At 36.7% G+C, this 26,511-nt stretch overlaps 1 protein-coding gene, 1 long non-coding RNA gene and 1 pseudogene across 2 annotated transcripts in view; 2 read left to right on the top strand and 1 right to left on the bottom strand.

Moving 5' to 3' along the window:
* LOC134795393 (uncharacterized) overlaps positions 1–26,511 on the top strand; it is a 548,375-nt gene that overhangs the window by 258,788 nt on the left and 263,076 nt on the right. The gene's annotated exons all lie outside the window — the stretch shown is intronic.
* LOC134795376 (cysteine sulfinic acid decarboxylase) lies at positions 2,466–9,825 on the top strand. Its single transcript, XM_063767209.1, has 4 exons — positions 2,466–2,884; positions 3,303–3,596; positions 6,711–7,078; positions 9,025–9,825. The coding sequence occupies exons 1-4, from the start codon at positions 2,621–2,623 to the stop codon at positions 9,626–9,628; spliced, it is 1,530 nt and encodes a 509-aa protein (XP_063623279.1). The 5' UTR covers positions 2,466–2,620; the 3' UTR covers positions 9,629–9,825.
* LOC134795372 (multiple C2 and transmembrane domain-containing protein-like) lies at positions 11,105–24,116 on the bottom strand (annotated as a pseudogene).

Here is a 26,511-nt window from a genome sequence, read left to right as displayed (position 1 = left end):
CACATTTCTAATAGGTTTTCCTGTTGTCTATAGGTAAAAGAACTATTTTGTGTATTCAGACGGACATACATACAGACGCACGAGTGATCCTATAAGGGTTCCGTTTTTTCCTTTTGAGGTACGGAACCCTAAAAAGATTTATTTTTATTTTGTGGAATGGTGTCAATGTGATATCTTAAATGGATTCAGCACCCCAGATTTATACGAAAACGATACCAAACACGGCCTAGCACCTTCACTGATATAGATATATCAAGATAAAATTGAGAGCCCTAAATAAACTTTCCAGAGCGGATATCTCAAAAACTATTCAACATATCGAAAAAATTGACTGAATAAACTTGTAACAAATTAAATTAACTTTCATTTTGTATAAGTGGCCATGTCGCTGAGATGCATAGTTTCCGAGATATAATCGAAAAACGGGAAAATGGGACCTTCAAAGCCCCCTCTCTCCCCCCCGCTCAAGGGCTACGGCCGGGGACTTTTGATATGTTCACCTCCTAACTTGTCAAACCGACTTACGGAGTCAAAAATTGTGTTCCGAGCATTTCCCTCTACAACTTTTAGAGCATTCGTTGCCTGACCTAAGTAGCTTATTGAATTTCTTTAAAAACTTTTCTGTAAAAGGTTGACGGGTGTTGGGTGTTTATATGGTTTCGGTCGATTATTATCATTTGCATTGCCCATGATGACTTACTAGAATTACGAGCACACGAGACACTATAGTTTGACAAACCTTGGTTTTCAAGAGGTATTTTATATTGACATTTGCTGTCACAAATTTGCTGTCAGATTTAGTCGCAAACCGCACGCAAAGTGCACACAAATGTGTCGACACCTTGTTACGGAAAAGTGTAGACACGGCGACGACACTTTGTTTCGAAACAATTCTAGACACATTGTGTGGACTCTGTTACGACACATCTGACATTTAGTTACCACTTTGTGATTCTGCGACTGGAATGGTTATATGGGCACTCTATCCTATAGCTTGAAATGATAGCTGATCGGGACGTGTAGACGCGGCTCGCGGTTATAATAATTGGCTGTTTGCGTTTTTATTTTTAAAAAGTATAAAACACTACAGTAATAAGTTATTACTGTAGTGTGTTTTTACTTCCCGTCCGCTAGAGCAGGACAGCGATAGTTTGATTTTTTTTTATTAGAGTTTGACAATAACGAAGAACTTCGCGTACTATTTTTGCTACAATAAGGTGAACATTTCCGAGCATATTGGAGAAAATTATATTTATTTGTCTATGTATTCCAATCTTCGGATAAAACTGTCTTCCTTTTTTCCGCTTGCCATACTAGCACAATAGCTTTAATGAAATTTACAAAGCACACGGTCGTAAAAGCAGTCTTCTCATTATGCTGAGCTGCATGACCTGCATGCATTGTGATATTTGTGATAACCACGTAAGTGACTGCGGCGCGATTCGGGAAATTATTTAGAGATTCACTAGATATGTGACGTTCCACGGTAAAAGGTACCTTATGGCGGCTGGCGCTTAGGCTATTATTAACGCCGCTCCAATATTCAGCCGGGGCAAGGGTACATTTTGCCGTGGAACGTCACATATCTTTACTATTTCATATCTAGTGAATCTCTAAATCATTTTCCGAATCGCGCTGTGAGGGACACATAAAATGCTTTAAGTTAAGGTGCGTAATGCGATCATAATATATTCAGCCGTTTTCTCTAAGGGTAATTTGACTGATCATATATTAAAACGCGGAAGGTTAATGATATCTAGGTACATTTTATTATAGTCCCGCCTTTATATGCAAACTTGCAAATTTCGATATAGACCTTTGCGACATTTACATGTTAGTTCTCTCTTTACTTTAGTAGAGCATTATTTTGCAATATTCGCACAGAACGAATATGTAGGTAACATTATTGAATTGTTCTATTGTTTATAGGTAGTAGTAGTACATACTTTGGTAGGTAGTACCAAGTAGTACTTTAGGAAATATGTCATAAACTTACCTATTAAAGTTTTTATAGTACATTTGCAGTTGATTAGCCAAGTAATAAAGGCCAGCTCTGACCTTCGGAAGACTAATTAAAGTAGTGTATAAGAACAAAACTTTGTCAAGGTGAAAAAACTTTAAATAATTTACTGGCTAATACGTAAGTCACTGTACCTAATTATAATTTCTAATTTTGAACCGATAATTCAGTTCCTATTAATAAACTCTATCGGTCGAATTTGACGCAACTTGCTTACAATTTCCTGACTCTTAATATGAAACTTTAGTGCGTGAATTCAGCTTTTTCATATACCACCACCACCCCCAACGTAACCCCAAATGTACGACTACGCGTTTGTCTGTTATCTGTTTATAATGTGTTTTATGCATACATGCATCGAGCTAGTAGCAGCTACATCTATTTGTCTATATTTTAATTGAGCGGCTAAAACATTTTAACCTTACAAAGTGAATTGACGTCGGTCAGTATTTAAGAAGGCTACGCAATCGGCCACGGGCTAAAACCGCTCAGCCGCTCGCGGCCGCTCGTCCATTCAAAATTAAATAAATGGTTTTATTTTAACTTTATTCTTCCGTAAATGAAACGGTTAAAAGTGAAGTGAAAGAAGATAGAACCACAATGCCTGCCGATTCGACCATTATCGCTGGGGAGGAGGAGAGACAAGACGATACGCTGTTCCAGAGTATTGCGGTTAGGTCAAAGCATGAGGACTTTATCCGACGCGCAGTGGATCTGTTGGTGGACCGTGTGGTTTTCGGGAGGTCTTTGAGGACCTCGAAGGTTGTGGAGTGGGCTGCCCCGGATCAGATCAAGCAGGCGATCGATCTGAAGCCGCGAGAGGGACCATTGAGCCATGACCAGCTGTTGGGGATCATAGCTGATGTGAGTGTACCTGTTTGTATAGTAGAATGTAAAACGTATAAACTGAAAAAGATTGTCAATAAACTTACTTATTGTCAAATACAATCAGACTCTTGTGAAATATTTTCAATTTTGATTTATTAAAAAATATTTTGGGCTTAAAATAGTCATAATTTGAAATAAATCTGAGATAAAATATTTTCACTAGAAATAAACTCTAATTTACATAAATGCTAGACGTAGCATAAGACGTTTAAGGCTGTATTTGACGTCATTTTTTCTAAGGTAGCAAACTACCGATATCGTATATTGGAATTCATAAAGGTTCATAATTCTTCAAATTTATTTATGAGAAAGTTTCGTATAAGAACTTGTTCATTTTATTTACTGGTCTTACTTTGAAGAAGTCAAATAATTTCAATTATTACATTTTCAACAGGTTGCCCGCTATTCGGTGAACACAGCACACCCTTACTTCGTCAACCAGTTGTTTTCGTCCGTAGACCCCTACGGTTTGATCGGCCAGTGGTTGACGGATGCCCTCAACCCGAGCGTTTACACATACGAAGTTGCCCCCGTCTTCACTTTGATGGAGGAAGACGTTCTCCGCGAGATGAGGAGGTTCGTGGGCTGGGCCAATGGGGAAGGAGACGGGATCTTTTGTCCCGGAGGATCCATCGCTAACGGATACGCTATTAGCTGTGCTCGATACTTCTTTTTCCCGGAAACTAAGGTACGTAAAAATCTAGTAATAAAGTGCAAACCGCCGGAACGCTAGTAGGTAATTTTGAAAACTGGAGTGCAAAATGTTCAATGTGTGTACCTATGTGCAAAAAGTGATATAAGAATTGAATATTGATTTGCATAACATTATGGTTATTACGATTATGGTAATAATTAAGTGTGTTCGATATTCGATAATTGGATTCGATTTTCTCGTACCTGACTGAATTCGCAACCTAATAGGAAATACGTATGTGCAGGTACACAGAAACATTTATTTGTGTGCAGAACCACACAAACTGCCCTTTAGCTTAAACACACATACTATACGTTAGACGTTCCAGTGCTCGTTACTGTCCTAGTAAATGTCATTTTTAAACTTCCTAGTAACAAAATAGTAGTCAACTAACCATAACAATGTTATGACTTTCTTGAATTTATTGCAATCTTAAAATTTTGGTAACTACCAACCAAACCTACTATAAATAAAACTTCGCGTTTAGTTTAAAAAGGTATACAGTTTTCAGTTGACGGTTGACGAACAACCTCGATATAAAAAAAAAACTTTGAGCGACACATCTGTCAATGCATTTCCGTGGTGCCGCATTTTTTTCAATCCATAGTGTGGAAATCACTAGCATGAATTGCTGACGCGCTTCGTCAACTGGACAGTAAAATCGTTGAAAAAATACCATACAAGTAAATTCTATTACAAATTTTAGTCTAAAGTTTATTTTTGAGTCTATTTTTCCTGAATTTTATCAATTTGATTTATTTTATTGCTTTCTTATTACAAACTAACTTACTTTGTTACTTTGTTATTACTCTATTGAGCAAGTTTTATATTACTTTCGTCTGCAGATTTTAGATATTGAATTGATATGCACCTACAGGAAATTAAACGTTTGACAGTAACTGGCAGGGGACGAACCTCTTTGAGTCTCGGAAAACGCGAATGATAACAATTGATTTATTTATATGAATTCCTTTACAGTTTTTAATTTGTTTTGTTTTTCGTATGTTAAGTAAATAAATCAGACGCCGGATAAGGGATGACTCACGTTAGACCGGGCCGGGCCGAGGCGTCCGACTTGTCAATTTCTACGACGGCTGATCGGTGATCACGTAGTGCTTTCCATAGAAATTGAACCGCCGGAAGCTCCGGCCCGGCCCCGGCCCGGACTAGCGTGAGTCATCCAATTAAAAAAGTAACAAAGTATAATGACAGCAATGCTTGACCAAACTATAAGCGCGTGGGAAACAAATGTTAGACGTTCTGACAATTACAATTCTGCTACATTGTGGTACTGATGCTAATTAACTGCGATTTGAAACAGTAAATTCATGTCGCTGCGTTTATATTGCACTGTTATTACCGTCACTTAATTGGCTAGAACTAAGCCGTTATCCAATTATTAGACAACTAGTCAATCTAATCTGTGATCATTATGAGCCCAGCTAAGATAAGTTGATTGCCGTTTTTGCAGGAAACCTATTCGGAGATTACCTTAACCCCGATAACCAATCGCGTGCTATAATTTGAGAACCTTGGATTTACCGGATTATTTTCTTAGTATACCTATCTGTTTTAAATTGTAAAGCAAGCCGGACAAGCTCCTGACTTCCGTAACTGCATTTAGTGTTCGATGTGCGGTGTCATGGGCGCTTAATGTTGAAATACCTACTTAATAGGGGATATTACTGCAATGTTCTGCCGCCAGAGTACAGCACTACCGACTCAGTAAATTTATACATACTGTGCCTTAAACTGTTTTTTGGCAAGTTTTTATAGACAATAAAATATGACATTGATGCATCAAGGCGGTTTGTTAACAAGGGCCTACCGGTAAACGCAAAAACGAAATTTAGTTATCTGCCTCTTTATCGCTCGAATATGCAAGAGTGATAGAGAGATTAGACAACGAAATTTCGATTTTCTTGTTTCGCGGTAGGCCCTGTGATTGACGTGACGTGTGATGTGTCAATGTGGTTTGTTTACTGTATGTGCCACAAAGGTGCCACCTACACAGAGCTTTGCCTAATATTCCCTATTAATGTCGCTCTTCTGTTTCCCTTTTATGTTATATATGCTTGGAAATTAAATTTGCCTTATTTGAACAAATACCTATTTCTATGTTACTTTTTTAGTACATAAGTATTGCAGTTAAAAGGGAAAGGTTTATCACGTAAAGTTGGATAAAAAAGGCAAAATAAATTGCCAGTATCAGACATGTATCTGTTTATACAAATTATACTTCACTGTGAATGTTTTCCTTGCCCGAATGTGTATGTACTTATTCTTATGTATGTTTTGTTGCCGGTCCCATATTGGGATACCCTCCTCCAATTGAGGGGGGACTTAAATCTTCTCGAGGCAGAGGTATAGGGTTGGAGCCGGTGTAGCTTTATTTGACGTTCAAAAGCGCAATGTAATATGCCTACTTGAATAATAAATTATCTTTATCTTTATCTCTTTACAATGTTTATTTTAATTTTTTTGCAAGGAATTATGAAATTATGTAAAATAAAATAAATTATGAATACTACATATAAGTAAAGGATCTATCTATTTATACATAAAATTAACCTAGCAAAACATTTGAAATATTAGCAATTTAGCCAACCCAAAATATAGGACAGACGGCCTTACCTTATAGTATCGCAATTCCCAGATCCCGACACTTAAGTCGTAATTATGTATTAATGAGAGTTCGTTGACCTTACGCCGTCGGTTTATGCAACAATCGTAACTCGAAAGGGTCAATGGCATAAATATGTATATGTATATTGATTGTGTTTATGTTTTGCGAATTATGAAGTGTGAATGGAATAACAACTTAATAAAAATTCACGCAAAAATGTTTTGCTCAGAACCGGTAGTAGGTATTTGATTAGCCTTGAGATGTACTGATTTTTCTACACCAGTACCTAATAATAGCAGTTTAATAAGTAAAATCTGGATCTCCTGATGGCAATAGCGTAATTTTATTTGCGTAGTCATTTATTTATTTCTGAAGTAACTTTTTACATCTAGGAATTCTAAGACTTGGGTCACTTGCAATATATTTAGGCTAATTTGAATATGTAGGCTCGCCACATTTATTTTCAAAACGTTTATTCACAGAGCAAAGGCGTGTACGCCGTACCACGCCTGGTTCTATTCACCTCGGAGCTAGCGCACTATTCCACCAAGAAGCTGGCTGCTTTCATGGGCATCGGCTCAGACAATTGCATCCTCGTCAAAACCGACAATCATGGCAAAATCGATGTTAACGACCTGGAGAAGAAAATAGAAGAAGCTATTGAAGACGGAGCCACTCCATTCTTGGTGACCGCTACAGCTGGTACTACGGTGTATGGTGCCTTCGATCCGTTGCTGCCGATTTCCGCTTTGTGCAAGAAGCACAACATTTGGTTGCATGTGGACGCCGCGTGGGGAGGTGGAGCCTTGATGTCTAAGAAGCATCGGCATCTACTAAACGGAATCGAGCTGTAAGTCTACCTGTTATTGTTACTTCGCTGCAAATTGGGGTGACCCTGATCTACTATAAACATTTATTTTAGATTATCATTTCTGGTTTTTTACAATGATATATGCCATTTAATGACCATACGGCTTTTAGGCTCCATTTTATAAAAATTCGTAAGTTCGTATAAGGAAATTACCTTTCTAAGCACATTTGTATAATTGATCATTTTAAAACCCAGAGTCAATCGATTCTTCAGTTACCTACGTTGTTTTGATGAGCATTCTATTAGTCAACACATTTTTTTTAATAAACACACATCAACTATTCTAACATTCATGTATCATTGATGAAATATTAGCTTTTTGTAGTTTGTAGTACTTAATAATCCTAACAAAGACACACGGCTTTTTTTTAAACCCCGGTTCAGCCTAGCTCTGGAAATCGAAAAGCGACAGAGAGAGAATTGATAGGAATAATATTCAGAGCTCACAATGCAGCAAAAGCACAGGATTGCTATTTCCATAGCTTATCGAGCATTTAGATTCAGGTGTTCATTTAAATTCACATTAAATACAAATAGTCAACGGTCTTCGATTTAGATTTGCGATAAAGGAAATCAGTGGGGCAGAGAGTTTTTAGTGGTGACCGCTTACTGGGCACACATAGGTAGATCTCACCACGGAAAATCGACAATCTTGTCACGATCGCAGGGAATGAATGATGCCATTGATGAACAAAATACAAGTGCCAGCGATAGCTGACTTTGATATGGTAGCTGTTGGCATTTGTCAGTCAGTTAAAGGTGACATTCGGATGTCGAGTGCATCAGCGTTGCTGGAGCAAGTGGAGCAGCGTTGAAACTATCAATTTCCTTGGTGCGACAGCGGCGCAATTTATAGACAGATCTCCCATTACCAGCCACTCCAACGCTGCGTCAGCAGCGCTGCTGCATTAGGTACCTCGCCATCAGTGGTGAATTTGCCCTAAGGCCAAGTAGGCCCGGGCCTAGGGCGGCAAGATATTAGGGGCGGCAAATTGTGACAAAAAAATCGCTGATGATAACAAGAAATAACTTAAAATGTTGTCAATATGATGGGTGCTGAGAAAGAGGCGGCTACAGGGCCTTGGGCCTAGGGCGGCAAATCCGCCACTGCTCGCCATCCGAATGTCATCTTAAGATATATAAGGATCTCACTTCACTGGTACCTCCAGGCGACCGTTAGTAAACCAATGGAAACAACGGCCTTCCGAAGTCGGGACACAGACAAACGAGTGGCAGCGCAAATGAAAATTGACGGCATTGCCCGAACGCGGGCTGCCACTTCATGCGCAATCAATTCCCGTGGAAACGATTACGATGCGCTTTTGAAGTTTTTTGACAGTCTGCTTTTGCACATTTTTTGGAGTCGAGTAGAAGCTCCACAATTAAATTGAGATGCGTTTGTTTTAACATACATACCGCCGTACTATAACTGCCCTAGGCGAGCGACGGGTTAGGCACAGATAAGCTTAAATCAAAATATTTAGGTAATTACAGCAAAACTTACGAATACATTATGATTGACTATGATACGTCATAAGCTACCTTAGCTACCTATCTGCTTTACATTGTTTGATAGAGAGATCCCTTTATTGCTTAGTAATATTTACGTACTTGACCTATCTAAATGTTAATTCAACTGCAATACCTTGAATTTTGTCACATACTATAAACAACATTTAATAGGAACAAAGCTGACCTCGAACACGATGCTCTTGTGCTAACATCTCCACATTAATAATGCTAAACAGCTTTATAATATGGATAACATATTAACGATTAACTGTTTCTAAATATCCTTGGTTTTTAATAGCCTTGAAAATTTTAAACCCAAATGATTTATATGAATATTAACATAGGTACATCAGTAGAAATTCTTGTGAGCTTAAAGGCATTGTTTTAAATGTTTAAATGTTTTCCGATTCCAGTGCGGACTCGGTGACGTGGAACCCTCATAAGCTCTTGGCGGCCCCGCAACAATGCTCCACGTTTCTAATTCGACACAAGAACGTACTCAAAGAGGGACACTCTTGCAATGCCAAGTACCTCTTTCAGAAGGACAAATTCTACGACACTTCCTACGACACGGGCGACAAACACATACAGTGCGGACGGAGGGCCGACGTACTCAAATTCTGGTTCATGTGGAAAGCGAAAGGCACCGACGGTCTCGAGAAACATATCGACAAGATTTTCGACAACGCCAAATTCTTCCTTGACCATATCCGGCAACGCGAGGGCTTCCGGCTCGTTATCGAACAGCCTGAGTGTACTAACGTCATGTTCTGGTACGTACCGCAATGCCTGCGAGGTCGCGAAAACGACCCAGATTACAAAGAAAGGTTGCACAAGGTTGCACCGAAAATAAAGGAGCGAATGATAAAGGAAGGAAGTATGATGGTCACGTACCAGCCGCAAGGTGATCTCGCCAATTTCTTCCGTATTGTTTTCCAAAACTCTGCTCTAGACCACAAGGATATGGTATACTTTGCTAACGAGTTCGAGCGGCTCGGTAAAGATATCGTAGTTTAAATTCGGATTCAATTATCTTTTTCGAATTAGTTCCGTTATTTATGAAGTGTAATGTTGTACAAATATTGCGTCATGGCCTGTGATTAAATCTAAAATTAATTTATATTCGTCTATATCGAAATGTTGTTTAGACGTGTCTATGTTATAGAAATTTATAAGTAGAATAGTGTCTATAAATAAAACGTAGTTTATGAAAAGTCGTAAAATAGTTTTATTGTAAGCAAAAACGGACTCATCACTACACAATTTAATGCAGTTTAATTAGTTGGTAATATGGATAATATTTGGTCAACTGCCGTAAAACAAAAACACACACACTTCACTAGGCTGGTTTCTTGTATTTAAATACATATAGTAATTTCGTCAAAATAGAGTCGTTTTAGAAAACTAATGTTCAAAATTATATGCATATTAATTTCGACACAAATTAATAATTATGTTCCGAACAATTTGTTTTATGATGAATCGGTGCAAATTATATTTTGTCAACTATAGGTACTTTGTGTGATTCAGGAGACGTGATCAGAAACAACGCGATGAAAGTTTTCAAAGAAACTTAAGTTAATTCAGTTGGTTCAGAAGTTAATAAAAATACAAAAAATCGTTTAACAATTTTCTCAAATACAAATTAGACTCGTTGTTTCATGTGATTCTTCTAAATTTCCGATAAAGTCTCCCAATAAGTTTCTAAGCTCAATTCAATGCACCTTACAGTAAATTCGTTATGTAAACAATTTGACACGGACAGTCGTCGATCAATGTACGGTTGCGGGTGATTTGCAAGCTGCATGTTAACAAGGGAGCCATCCATATGTCAATTCGACGTGCTCTCAAACAATATGCACACGCTAGCTTTGCATATTGTATTACTGAATCATTTACCTAGCGGGCAAACGTGGTCAAGTCACTTCTGAGAATATATTTGGTTCGATTAGAGGAGCGGCATTGAAATTTGAAACATCGTACGTAAACTCAGGTAACTATAGTAACTATAATACAAACTATGGTCCAGTTTTTAACGTTGATAACGAGCCTTTTTGATTTGTACCCGTGACATTTCTTTTGGAGGTTGAATATACTAATGCTTATTCTAAATTAAATACTCAACATAATTTGAAAAGATACATATTTTACTGGAACTTGAATTTGGACCATATTTGTAAGTTGTGGACTAAAGTTACCTGATTTTACGGTAATGATTTGAGATTCATGTAATACATTTTATTTAAGGGCCGATACCTACAGACAGACTTCAACCCGGGTGCAATTTGTATGGGCACGCGGCCTGCACGCTAGTACCGGCCCTAACAGTTAAGACTTCAAAAAGGTGCAATGAAAACTAGCAAATAAACTTAAATGTTTATTGTCACAGATTTTTCAAAGCTCGTTTATAATTATTGAAGTATTTACTCACATTTAAAACTGATGCATTTGTATAGGTAAATATTAAAACATAAAAAAAACAGATCAGATCAGAGTTATCATTTATCAATGGACGTCATCTTCTGTTGTTTCTTCTAACGGTAATTCTTGACAGTTCAGCTGTAAAACAAAACAAAATAAATTAGTTACAGACATGGATATTAAAACTATTTTTTAAACTTTAACTACTTCTATTAAGACGAAACAGGAGCTGAGTTTTAAATATTTTAGGTAAATATACCCGTCTCGCTAACGGAAGCGGCACCTAAAAGTAGTGCGATAAGGACAAGGCGAAAAATCCTGCGTAAAAATCTCAAAAATCGAGGTTTCGTACTCCTCTGTTTCCTCCTCCAAAATTAACCAATCGTAACCAAATTTGGAAATTTAAATGATTATGAAATTATCTGTGTCGGACCGTTTTGCTTTTTTGGCTAATTGATATCAGTTTTGAATGCCACGCCTCTCATTGCGGCATAGTCAATTAGGCCATTTTGGGCATTTTTGAAGGGCTCTAGCGCCTTAAAAAACAAAAATATCAAAAAAAGCAAAACGGTTCGACATAGATATTGACAATATTAACCTGTGTTGAAAAAATCATTGCTCTAGCTTCAAAAACCACGGAGGAAAACGAGGAGTACGTTTGTATGGAGAAATGACCACTCCCGTTGGCTCTTAAGAAATTTATTATCAATCGCTGTATGAACACAGCGCTGCGAGCACAGCTTGCTAGTCATATTTAATTAAATATTCCTTACCAAAGTCTCGTCGTCAGGTACCCTAGATGGGCGTTTTCAGAAATAAATATCGAAAACCCGATTCTCACAGATCCCGGTGTTTTTGGGTTCTTTCAACTCAGAATCACAAGCATATTCAATTCTGATGATAAAATAAAATGTCCCAAAAATTTGTATGAAAATTGTAGGTACATTCCACTACGTCACGCACATACAAGTGAAAAAAATTTTCATACTAAAACGTGGCGTAATGGAATGGACATTTTGGGATATCTTTTTTTAATGGTGGGATGGAGAATGCTGTCGATTCTGAGTAGAATGAGCCCAAGAACGTCCAGATGTGAAAGAATAAGGTTTTCAATATTTATTTCTGAAAACGCCCAGATACTAGATAGTAAGTCCAGTATTTCATTATTAGGTATTCTATTCGGACGGAGGACTTTTCTTGTAAACTTGTGACATATATCACAGATATAATATATTATATCTGTGTTACCTACTAGTCATATTTAATTAAATATTCCTTACCAAAGTCTCGTCGTCAGGTACCCTAGATAGTAAGTCCAGTATTTCATTATTAGGTATTCTATTCGGACGGAGGATTTTTCTTGTAAACTTGTGGATGCCTGAAAAGTGAACATTCAAATTGAATGAGGTTAAAAACCCACCGTTAATAATGTTTCCAACTGGAACCCAAATGTTCGATAAAGGTACCTATTGTTTTTTTTTTATTGTTATTTTTAGATAAATTCGCAAATCATGATACATATTTGCATTATTGATAAAAAACAAAAACAAATTCTGAGCGATTTATTTGCCTTCTTCTTTTAAATTTTTTCTGCCTTGAGATTTTAACACCTCAAAAAAAAATTTTTTTTAAGAAAGTAGCGCCATCTCACCTGTGACCTTCTGTAAAACCGTGGATTATATTGAGTAAAAACGTTGAAATTGTAGCTATAAGTATTAGTTTCTGTTATGTATTAGAAATCAAGTTCTGTGTCTGTACTGCGAAGCTTCACAATTCCAAAAAAGTTACACGCAAAGGGGGAATTTGAAAAGTTAATGCGAAGTAAAATTGATAAAAGTGCAACAGAATGATAACAAATTAATCAGGTCGGATTAACTGGTTGTGATTGTGACTAATACAGGCTTAATTCATTGTATTTAGTCAATCTTTCATTTTGTTAACTTCCCATATTTCAAAATAGGAGATATTATGTATTTAATTGTACGCAGTGTTGACAAAAACTCATCGTTTATTAAAATTAGTATAAATATCCCTACTAATATTATAAATTCACAGTTACCTCTGTTCCTAATAACCCCTTCACGCTTAAACCGTTGAAACGATTGAAATGAAATTTGGCAGGGATGGAGATATTAGATAGTTTGAGAGGAGAATGACTAGAGATAGTTTTTCATCACGGAAATCATCTTTTCCCTTCGTTCTTCTTTTTTTTCTTTTTTTTGGGAAGCTGTTCCCCAGAAGTAGCCACGACCCTCAGTGATGAGGAAACCGATGCAAGGAGGAGGAGTTGATTTTTGTAGGTACTGTCAACTTATGTTAGGTGGGGTCAGTACGGCCGATTAGAGGAATTACGAAAAACTTGTAAAAATTGTTTGGACTTACCCCACAGCATGAAGATATATTTGACTGGAATGAGGAACATCACCAAAGTTATTATCAAAATTATGGTGATGGTTAGAAAACTCAGGAAAGGCACGGTAAAGTTGTACAAGCTGAAACAAAGCATATGAAAAGTTACTTGCTATACTTAATAAAAATAAATTTAACAAATACATATTTATTTTTAAGTGGAGACAATATAGTGGCTACCAAAAATGTTTAAGGATGACTCACGCTACACCTGGCCGGGGCCGGGCCTGAGCTTCCGGAGCTTCGTTTTCACCACGTGATCATCACGCCGCGGCCCGGGCACGGACCGGTCATGCGTGAGTCATTCCTTATGCTGTTTCAAAATTGAAAATGAACATATTCATACTGTAGTTTTTTTTAATATTTTATATTTGGTCCTTACTTTTTTACGCTTTCGCCGTAACTAGCTAGCTTGCCAATGCTATTCTGAAACTGACTGTACCATTTCTTGCAAAGAGTTAATTTTTTGCCTTAAAGATGTCTTTTCTTCCTGTAAAACAAATAATATAATTAAAGTGGGTGTAGTGTTAAAAAAACATGTAGGTACTAGGTACCTAGATGCAACATTGTAGAGCAAGGTATGATATGATACTTCGACATATGATATGATATGATGACTGTGCTTGCTTTGCTTTTACTCCCAATTTACTTTTTGTCCAATTTACGCTCTCGGGTTGATGAGATAGACGACATACAACAAGCAAACAGTATTTGCTCGTATTTATTAGTTCATTGTATAATCATTGACGTCGCTATCAATTTTAGTGTAAGTATATTATAAAAATAAACATGAATATTTAATAAATAACATAATATTTAAAACTACTAATAAACTAATCGTCTAATATGCGCCTCCACCCTGCTTCGTACCCGGCTCAAAAGTCCCCATAAATCCCATAATGCCACCAGCGTTCCCTCGCTGCACTGCAATTGAGATCTGTTGAACCAGGTAAGTACGAACCAAAGCGGGGGTCGCAGCCCCTCTCCCGTAGACGCCTCGTTATAGTTATCAATCCAATATAAATTTGTCATTTTATACCCCTTTCTATACCTCTGCTACGGGACGAAACAGCACATCTTAATTTTATTGATGCACATACCATACAAAAAAATATATAAATGCGTTTGTCTTCAGTATCCCGTAATTAACCTTAAAACTAACCTTTTCGTTTTTAGTTTGGTCATCTATGGTTGTTGCTATACTGTCTTCCTTAAAATACCTCCTCCCTGAAGTTACAGAAAAAATATATGTATTTTCAATTTCTAGAAATGATAAATTTAATCTTGGAATACAACACCGTGCACCGCGCCGTTGGTACCGGTGGAGTTGTATGCGTCCAAAGTATGTGTTATGTGCTTAATAATAGACGGAAAAATTACATAAAAAAAGTCATGTTTTACTAAACTTTTATAAAATATCTCGCGGTTTGTCGTTGAAGTCTATTGTTTGATGACAAGTTAAAAAATCTAATAAGTAACTGATGATGATGATTGGTGAACATTTTTGACAGCGAGTTGATAGAGCCTTAAAAAAATTGAGCCAATAAAATGATTTGATAGTCTTTTTTATAATCTTTTTTTTTAATCTATAATAATTATCTATAATTTAAATTTAATTTTCTGCATAAAAAGCTATTATAGATTTTAAAAAGACTATTAATTAATTTCTAAATTATTTTATGTTAAAAATCCAATCACCATAAATACAAATTAATTTACAATTGAAAAGATATATTGTATAGTTTAGACGTTAGACAGCAGATGTCATTTCCGTGGCGGGTGAATTTATCAAAATGGGCCATTTGCGGAAAATAAATCGATAATTTACTAAACCTCAGACATATCTAAATCTTTTATTTCAATTTGATCTTTGTTATACGCTAAGCAAGGTCGATTTTGCATTAAGAGAATAGCGCTGTTAGGAGTTTGAGATAGAAAGTAGATGGGAATAGCTGAATGAATAATTTCAACTAATCATTGAAAATTTGCAACGCTTCGTAAAGCGCGGGCTTTATTGGTTTATTTAGTGAGGTAATAAACAAGGGAGATTCATTTGAAGTGCTTATTGTTGAAATTAGAATAATAAACTATTTCGCCAAAATATGGCACTGTGATATTTCGCCTAAATTACGTTTGATTTTGATCGTGCTTTATGAATTATGAAGCACCTATAATGCATGCCATAATTTTCTCAAATATGCAATGCAATTATAGGTAGAGTACTAATTTGATTTTTCATCATTAAGTATATATTCTTTATTGCTCCATTAACTCATTTATCATGTGAAATTACAATGAACATTTACAAGAAAACTATAACGTGCCAAATATGCGGTCTTATCGCTAAAAAGCGGCCTCTTCCAGACAGCCTTTGGGTAGCGGGAAATGAAGAAATAATATCAAAAGTCAACAGGTAGTGCAGGGACCTAAGAATAGAGAACGTTACCAAACATCACAATAATAAATAGTAGCACAACAATATTAATACATTTTTATTCAAATTTTACTTACTTAAAGCAAGAACAGCATGATAAGAATTTAAAATGAGAATGTATAAAGGGCCCTGCGCCATCATGGAAGCGGGATTTACATTACGACATTAGTGTCATGCATGTTGAAATCAGTTTCACGAAAGTAGTTTCGTGCGAAAGTAATTTCGTGAAATAATTAGTGCCGTGAAATTCACACCATCGCAGTGACCGTGGCCCTGCAGCATCGAAGCTACACGTCCGCACAGCGCAGGCAAGTGTCGCGAAAGTTCGCGACACTAGTTTTCACGTCGCATTTAGGTACACTACGAAATTAGTTGCATGACACTAATTTCACCCAAAAATCGCACAGGACACCAAATTGATTTGCTTTCATGAAATAAATGCATGCATTACGAAAACATTAAATTACACGTGAAACTGTTGGTAAAACTAATATCACGAATTTATTTCACGCCACTAATTTCGTAATGAAAATTCTGGGAATTCTGACAATGACAAAAAGGGGTTGACATCCGACGTCTATAGGCAAATAGAACTATTTAACATCTAAGAAATATCCACTTCCTGTTTTTTTCAAGGCGCATGCCCTTTTCCTTTTTCTAAACCTCAAACGAAGAAGAATCAAAATGAAAACTTACAAGAGAACAAGAAATAGTTATCAGGGCGATACCAAATGAACGGCAACAGGAACAACAGCGGCAGCATCCACACCCTGAAGATGGAACACATCACCATCCACACCAGCAGCGCGATCATGTTCCACTTCCTAGATTCCCACTCGAAACAGGTTCTGAAATTATAGTAACGTTAGTAATCATGTATAGCCTCCTGAGTCCTAGAAGCCTTTATAAAGGCCTTATTACAAAATTTAACTTTTACTCAAAAACAAAAACTAAAGATTCTAGGACTTAGGAGGATAGAATAGTGTACACGCAAGCAAACAAATACGGCAAATGAATCGACTTGTAATGCGCTTGTGTGCGTGAGTCGATAAGATTACTACTTTAGAAGTAAGCATACATATGCTTGGAGTGTTGCTGGCAGTTTAAAAAATGGTTTATCTCTAATTGGTCCTCTGAAAGTTTATTTTGTATAAACTTTTATGAGAGACTCTTCCAGTAAATAACAAAGTAAACATTATCTTACTTTACTACTTTGAATGCATCCACTATCCACGCGCCTACTGCTTTAGCTCGCGAAAGATTTCGTGCGAAAATGTGCCTGTCTAATTTATCTACTGGATCCAGATACTTTTCTTCTTTTGGATTGATGACCCGAAGAGATGCTCTCGGCTGAAACATAGATAATAATTATGAATTATTTATACTAGCAAAAAGCAGAGCTTTGTAAGGGCTCGCGGAGTTTTTCTACCTAAACGTACCGGGCCGGGACTTTGATCCAATGCGAGGCTTATTTCATGTTCGATCGAATGGGTACGTAATAAGTCCGTTAAGAACGCAGCTATAAGTGAGAGCAAGAAAGAAATATACGAACCGGACCCCGGTTGCTGTCCGGTACGCCTGTCTGTTACAGCTTTTACTTTGTCCATTAAAAACGTGTCCAAACGACAAAATCAAATTGCCAATATCATCCACACGTAATATACAATTTCATAAGCGCTTATTACATCCTACACGGTCGTCCAGTACTTTTTGTAAGGAAGCCAACTGGCTATCCTACATAATGTTGGGTCAGCGAGCCAATGTTCTTGAATTTATTTTTGCGTCCATTCCACAAAATTGAGCGAAAATCTATCCCGTCTGGACACCTACTGGCGGTAATCACGCTGCTCCGCACATAAACACACACCCAGTTCCACTAGGTACCTACAGCCAGGGTTCAGCATCAGCTCTATCTTGGGTACTGCTATTATAAGTGCTCATTAAGACGTGTCAGATGACCAAAACAGCGTGTGCCTATGTTGCACCAAACCTGAGTTCCAATAAGTACAGCCAGGGTTCAGCATTAGCTTTATCTTGGGTACTACACTCCTAAGTGCTCATGAATACCAGTTGGATGATCTAAACAGCGTGTGCCTATGTTGTATAAAACGCGAGCTCCACTTAGGTACTGTCAGGGTTCAGCATCAGCTATCTTGGGTACTGGTCTACCCAGTGATCACATGACGAGTCGGATATCCAAAACAGCGCGTGTCTATATATGTTGCACCAAATCCGAGCTCCACTAGGTACTGCCAGGTTTCAGCATCAGCTCTATCTTGGGTACTACTCTCCTAAGTGCTCATCAAGATGAGTCGGATGACCAAAACATAATGTGCCTTTGTTGTACCAAACCTGAGTTCCACTGTCAGGGTTTTGGGTTATTTTGTTGAACTGCACGCTGACGTTGCAATTGGCGTGTAGTTCTCATACAAGTTGCAGTCGTGTATCGGCCCTAAGTCACTGAAGTTTGTATTAATATACTTATCTTTATTTATAATTTTAGCAGTTCCAAGCAATAGTAACACTAAAGGCGCCATTCATTAATTACGTAAGACAATTTACCCCCTCCATCCCCTATGTAAGAAATAATAAGAATAGGCTGACCCTGTATTACCATATACTCGTATTACGTAAAAATCTAAAGGAAAAAATGAGTAAGTACACGTTTGGTTTGTTTTAGTGTATTATTAAAAAAAAAAATTATCAATGTTTATTTATACCTGTACAAAGATACTTTCTGAGCTCGTTTTAAGCTAACTCTGCACTGTGTTTGATAGCCTAGAGCAGCGGCCGGCAACCTTTTAGCAGCCAAGGGCCAATAGTAGTTAACGGAGGTGACGCGGGCCGTACTTTGTTAATATTTATGACTTTATGAGTCATTGTCGTTTGTCACTAATACATACAAAATAGCCAAGGCGCCTCTCGGGCCGCAAGTGACAGTTTCGCGAGCCGCATGCGGCCCGCGGGCCGCAGGTTGCCGACCGCAGGCCTAGAGTGTGGAAGTATCATTAATATTATAAACGTCACAATTTCATAGATATTTAAAAAAAAACATCTTTGTGAGATCTTTGTAAGAACTATGAAAACCCCCTCCCCTCCTCTTGTAAGAAAAAATAAGATACTCGACCCCCCTCCACCCCAAAATCGTCTTACTGTAAAACTGTTTCTCGAGCTGAAAATACTTCTCCTCAGTCGTTCACTCTTGACAGAGTGGTCGTGGTTGTATGACGAGACGTATCTAATGTGGATAACGCAGCCCTCGCAATGCGCCTCCACTTGCCACGGTGTTCAGCGTTACGGGAACATTGGACAATGGTGGTTTGTGTCGCAGATTTTATCAGGTCTGTCCAGCCCGTAGGTGACCGACCTCGTGATCGCTTGCCTTCCACTCGTCCTTGGACAACGAGACGTTCCATGGAGTTATGGTTTCGTGTAACGTGCCCGAAGTATTTGAGGATTCGTATTTGAACAGTCGACGATAATCTCTCCTTCACTTTGAGTTATTCCAAGATCGAAACATTGGTCCGAAATGCAGTCCAAGGAATTCGCAGTAGTCTCCGCCAGCACCACATTTCGAGTGCGTCAATTTTGCGTCGATCTTTCAGACGCACCGTCCACGTTTCTGCGTCATAAAGAAATATTGGGAAGACTAAGCTTCTCATCAGGCGCACTTTCGTGGATTTAGTGATGTTGCGGTTGCACCAGACTCTGTTCAGCTTGTCAACGGCAGATCTTGTGATAGCACATCTCCTGCGGGTGTCGTCCTCACACCCACCATTGTTCGTGATCTATACTATTGAAAATACTATTTCTATTTCTAACACAACATGCTGATCAGTTCATCAGCGTCACAACACATACGAGTAAATTGACCTCCGCAGACTCCGCAGTGAATATACAGCAAGATTTATTTTCTGATTCAAGTTTTAGTAGGTATTCACAGAAACTTAATTGCTACATTGGGAATCAAACCAAGCGAAGCGAGGTGAGTCTGAATGCAAAATTTTAACCCACTTTTGTATTCATCGTTGTTAATGGCGTAAGCGCCATGGACAGTATTGAAACTGAATACACCACATAACCTGTATCGTTGTCCGAGTACCCACAACACAAGCCTTCTTGAGCTTACTGTGGGGCTTAGTCAATTTGTATAAGAATGTCCAATATTTATTTATTACTAACGCCATCTGTTGAGAAATAAATAATTAATATTAGCCCGAATGTTAATTCATTATTTTGCCAACAGATGGCGCTAGTAGTAATACAAAGTGTTATTACTTTATTTTATTTTTTTAGGTTTATAAAATGATATTTTTATGTTTGATAACACATCTAGACATGAATTTAAATTACTATGTTAAATCTCAAACCTAACAGTGCAGTAGTTTTTCCGTAAAGTGTACCACAAGAATGCATAGTTTGTCGAATAGTGATAGGGCTCGCTTCGCTCGCCCTAATTATTCAATACCCAATTACGAAAACGTATGATCGATATACATATAATAACACGTTTGTATATTTCGTGCCATTTTGTCGAAACTCTTTTCCAGCAAAATCAAATGTTTCATTGGCCAACCAATTAAAAAAAATCACATTGCAGCTGCAGTTGCAGCTGCAACTGCAGCTGCAACTGCGTTATCCAGCTGGATAACGTATCATTTGGCACGAATTATCAATTAGTATCGGTAAATTTAGCTTTTGGTAAGTATTGCCAAATAATCATCTGAGAATGATGCATATATGCCGAACGTTGGAATGCCTCATTAATTTGCCGAATAAAAGTTCGCCAAACTATTAGTAAACAATATTTATGTGATACCTAATACTCACAAGGTTCCACGTCAGTTTCATTTCCAAAAGTATTCTTGGATTGGATCCTTTAGCTCTTTCCTTTTGTGTGCTATCCTTAAGGGCATACCATTTTTTTTCTCCATTATTTATTCTTAGGAGGGGTATTGAGATCTTTCCAACTATTTCAGACTTCTTTTCTTCAAAAATAGTGACTTCTAGGATTGATGTAATGTCCGTTACTGTGCTAAAATTTGTTAATCGACTGTCATTTAAATTTCAATTGATGAGTATATATCGAGTGGAACAGAACGAAGGACTTTTATGCTAACGGGGAATTGTTTAGGCTACGTACTTTATTTTTCATTAATAATAATCACGTTAATATTTCTAACCGTTTTTGAGATACAGTTTTTTAAACATTAGTGCAAAAATCTGTATGTTTCAACCCTAGCAAGATAATCCTATTAATGACATGACATGTGTCAATTTAAAATGTAAATAACTTTGTAGGGTTGTCACTGATATAAAAATATTTCATTTTAATAATTTTATTTTACTTTTTAATCCAGCTTTACCATTATATAATTTGATTGTAGATCACTTAGATAACACTATCCTTTCAGCTCAGTCCCTAGAAATGTTCCACCCTGTATAATATGTATACAATTTGGCTTTAGAATTTTGGAAATTAAATAGGCCGACGACTCTGTTGGTGGTATTTTCCAAAATAATATTTTAAAACTCTTTTCCAACGACGCAACGACTAAGTTACCGGCCTTAAAAGAGTTCTTGACAGTTATAGAAAATTACTTGAAAAGTAGAAAGCCATGAACTATACAGACAATGTAAATATTTTCATCCAATTAGGATCATTGGTCTTGAATTCAGTAGGTGTCTGCAATCTGTCATTGTTCAGTTGTAAAACACAGTAGCAATCGTTTGCGGATAACCCCTTTCCTCCGTACACGAAAACGGATAAGCATCCCACGTCGGCATAGTCATCTCTTAGTCGAAACCAGGCCTGAAAATTTTACAGATTTTAAAGCTTAGTGTTTAATTTTATTAATATTAGATCTGATTCTCAACAGTTGTTGTTTCTAATTTGTATCTATATTAGTTAAATAACGCGCTAATCGCCAAGTGTTTCTACTAGAAATTTTCAGTTTGTAGTAAGAAATGTTTTTACCTACCTAAAATTCCTACACGCAATTATTCTTTCAATTACTGAGAAGAAAGACAATTCCAAAGTCTACTTAATACTAATAGGTCCTAAAATCCAAACAAGGTACAGTTTTTTTTATTTTTAAACTGTGTTTGGAATAAGTAGGTAAACTACAAAAATTCTATGTTTGGGAAAAGTACGTGGCTTCTCTTACCTACACAACATACTATTGGTAGGTACAAATGACAACATGACAAATGTGTCTCAAATTTAGAACCAACATGTTTTTTTCACATTGTCAAATAGGTATAATACTAAAAATCTGTTAGGTATTTACACGTTTACGCTGTTTTAGTTTCCTTTGCCTAAAATATTCCTCCATGTCTAAAGCGATATTCTCTGGAGTCACCCCGCTGATAGTGAGCAAGATGAATAATTGGACGTTTGAGGCAGACCCCTTCAAATCCAAACGCATTTTGTGGGTCTTTTCCCTCTCCGTTTCTGACAGATCTATGTTGCTCCTGAAAAATTACAATTCCACACTTCCTGTTATTCGTCACAATCATTTCTGACGTATAGCATCATAAATATTTTCTCTTCTAAAATATTATTTGTTTGCAAAACAAGTTACCCTCCGAGAAATATCTCTTTGTCCCATAATGAGATTTCCAGCATATTTTCCTCGAATAAATTAATGTTGAATAATTCTTGCCATTTGACAGACGACACTTGGCTTTTTATTGGTTTAGATTTATATTTTTCTGATCCTAACCTAGAAGAAAACAAATATGAACCGTTAATTTATGATATCTGAGATTGTTTATATGTATAATAAATGCCATTCAACATATTACAATTTCCACAAAGCCGCAAATATACATAAACTCAAACAAATGTGTCAATTATTATTATGAATCTTAGGAAATCATCAATTATTTCAATCCTTTTGGTTTTCGTATAAATTCACGCACCACTTACCGAAAACGGCAAAATAACATACGTGGCTTTTCTTCAGTGGTATCTCTTTCTAACCCAGTGGCCTCGATAAGGGCAATGGTAACCGTGCCAACTTTCGTCTTCTTGACGATTTTCGTAATATCTTGTCTGGTTGTGTTACTCAGAATCAACTAAAAAGGATATTTATATTACGTACATACGGCCTGATACCTTAAGATACATCAAAAATTTGTTGAAAATACGATATGGATAGGATATTTCAGTGCCAGAAGTGTCGTTTTTGATTGAAGAATTTAGAAAAATTTTAATGTTCGAATCAGGCAGTTAGTTTATTTTTAAAACACGATTTAAACATAAGGTGTAAATAAAATCTTAAATGACAATTCAGGTAACTAATTGGTGTAAACAATTTAAAGTGTTATTTTAAGTGCCATTGGAATGGCATTAAGTAATGAGGACATAACACTAATGCAATAAAATTTAAACTTAAGTACCTTTTCCATTTTTTCTCGAGACTCTCTCTTCTTATCTTTTCGCCTTTCCTTAACAGCTGCTATTCGAGATCCTATTCTATCACGTATCGTAGTTTTGTGCACTGGTGGCGATGGCGGCGGTAGCGACTCTTCGTACTCCGTGCTCTCATTATTTAATGTGTTTAAGCTATAAATATTCAATATCCATATTATAAGTTGAGACACTTAATTAACTTAAAGTATGAATGTGATTATAATTTCATTTATTATATTTACTTACGACTCCAGACTTGTACTCGTGGTCAGGCTATACTCGTATTGCCCGTCAAATAATTTATCGATGTTTCTTTCTGTCTCATTAAATGTTTCAGAATACGAAACGTCATATGTTTCATTCACTTCTTGAAGCAAAGTAGCACTTACGGGAATTTCTTCAACAATAACTTTAAAAGTATCAGGCGGTTTTTTATCTTCACCTAGGATTCCATCTCTTCTTTGTTTTGAATTTTCATCAACTTTATGTGCTTGTACAAAAACAAAATTATCATGTAAACCAGTCAGTGCATCAACAGATTTCGATTTTTCCAGCCTTTTCTGCATTTCTTCATATTTGTTTTGTATTCTTGAATTTATAGAAGCGAAATGTCTCTTTGTTAAGGTATTTGTGGGTTCATTTTTCTTATGGGATTCCATCACAGGAGTTTTTTTATTTATTTTGCACTAATAATGAACATGACATCTGCTAAACTAACAATAGACTGACATTGCGATACCTACTGATAAGCGATGTTCAGTACCGCAATCTAATCTTTGACGTATTGATTATTAGATATTTACTTTCCGGGTGTAAATTTGAACACTACACTGGCGAAAATTAAAAGCCGGATCAATAGAATAATCTTATCGTAGGTAAAGAGTATGAGCTTTACTTAGTTATTTTTAAAAGATTTCATCATTCGACTAAAGTTTTAACTGATGAAAAGTACCTACTTATTGTGAAAACTTGTAAGCATTTATTTTATTTTGTTATTATAACTTCGGCCGGAAATGTAGGTCCGCTATGTAGGATCGTAAGTTTTTAATTATTTCGATAACAAATAACATTAATAGGCAGATATGAATCATAAGTTTAGATTTTCTTGACAACAATTTTATTCTGCTTAAAGTAATTTTATTATTAAGAGTGCAATATACGTACCAAGTTAATAACTTGGTGCCTTAGCTCAAAGTTAATAAACATTAATAATTCCATCTCATTCAAACGATGAAACTGTACTCAAGACGGATTCCAATTATATCACTGCGAGCAAGCAGAGAAATCTTGAATGCATTTAATTTGAGGTTGCTAAGCGATGGCTTGCTATCTTCAAAATAGTTCCTCAGGGTGGCCTCAGTTGAAAGTGTTAGCTCGTTAGGAAAATTTAAAAATATATAATTTTGCGAATGTTGTTGGACTGAAATTTAAATGAATATCCGTCGCCTTATTTCATACTTACTTGATGCACTCGCCAGTGATCTACAAAAAAATTGATGAGTTAGTTTTTCTATCACCATGGGAATATTAATTAGCTGCTTGGCAGGAATTATGTACCTACCTACACAAATGTTAATTTAGAATTCGGCCTTTTTGGCCGATAAAATACAAATTCTTTTCTCTTTTGATTCAAGATATGCCTATTGAAGATAAAAGGATAATTACAAAACAAAAAACTAATTAGGCTCTCTTGAAATTGCTCGCGTTTTCCTGTTGGCTGTATATTTGTAGTAGGTAGGGTTGTCATTATCAGGCTGCTAAAAAGTTTTGTAATGTATTTCCGTTGTCATCAAATTGAAGAAGCCTGCCTCGTGGATCTTGCCTCGGTCTTGGTACTTATTACGTTAAATTGTTTTCATCAAATAAATTGTTTTAGTTGATATTCCAAGTTATATCCTTATTTATGGCATGGCTTATCTTTTGTTATTCTGAGAGCCATTTTACTAACAATGTGTAAAGGCTGGCGTCCATTAAAGTCGAATCTTGATCATAGATCCGAAAGTACCTAAACTCAAAAACGAAACCACCCGTCATCACTCATCCGCTACCCCGCGTCCACTGAGGCGCGCCGAGTCGAGTCGAAACGCGTAGCCGCAGAAATTCGCCTGACGAGCAATGCGCGCGGTACATTCGAATCGGCTCGCCGCGGCTCTTCGTCAATGGACGCAGTTGCATAGAAAATATAGGAAGCGAATTATTGCGATTCGATTCGATTCGCCTCGGCGAGTCTAGTGGACGCCAGCCTTAAATACGAAGGTAGTAAAGAAAACTTTTAAACTATCACACCACCACCACCACAAACATAATTATTGTTGCAAACGTATTTATTACTCTATACGATGGATTCAATCTCAAAAGTACGCAACGTAGTTTTCCTTATATAGGTACTCGTATTTTAACAGCGTTTATGGATAATTGATGGTTTTGTATGTTTAATTATGTACATAAATATTTATGCAGCCTTTTTAAAATAGTGTTGTATTGACATCAACTTCAACATCGACATCACAACTGTTTCCATATTTGCTAAAAATATCATTATTCATAACATTTTCACTCGCAAAATATTAAATGCACAGAATAAATGTATAGAACATGACATAACATGAAGAATGAACAGTCAATAAAGTAAAAAATATAACAATAGCAGCTGCACAAAGTAAAATCAATAGCTACACCTTGCACCTAGTCGTATGATGATTCCGACATTACCAAATACCTACGTAAACAATTTCAAACGAATTCAATTCAATTCGGTATTTTCTTACTTTCCAACGATATAACCTCAAAGCATTATCCAATAGCGCCCATTTGTCGAACATATTCCTCTGAAAAATGTTTTCCTCAAGCCAAACTGATCAGAAAGTCTGAAATATTCAAATGCATCCCGCTGCCGTTGAGATTGGTTGATATATTGTGACGTCGTTTCTAAAGGAGCCGCGCTAGTTTTTCACGTCTCGCTAAATTATGAGTTTGTGGCTGCAGTTTTGAGTAATGTACGGTTTTAATATGCAATTTTAAAATGATGTTCTGAGACGGGAAAAACCTTGTGAACGTTGCGACTTTTTGCTAAATTTGGAAAAATACCTCTGCATTTTAGTACCACATTTAGAGTCACCTACGTCTTATATGATGAAAGATATTATATTCTGCAGTTAATGTTTTGGTCAAAGAAGAGATCGTTGATAAACATTATTAGTACATTAAGATACTAGTGCG

This window comes from Cydia splendana, chromosome 12 (assembly GCF_910591565.1).
Source record: "Cydia splendana chromosome 12, ilCydSple1.2, whole genome shotgun sequence".
NCBI lineage: Eukaryota > Metazoa > Arthropoda > Insecta > Lepidoptera > Tortricidae > Cydia > Cydia splendana.
The sequence above is the reverse complement of the archived record's forward strand: the minus strand, read 5'-3'. Positions and strand labels throughout refer to the sequence as shown.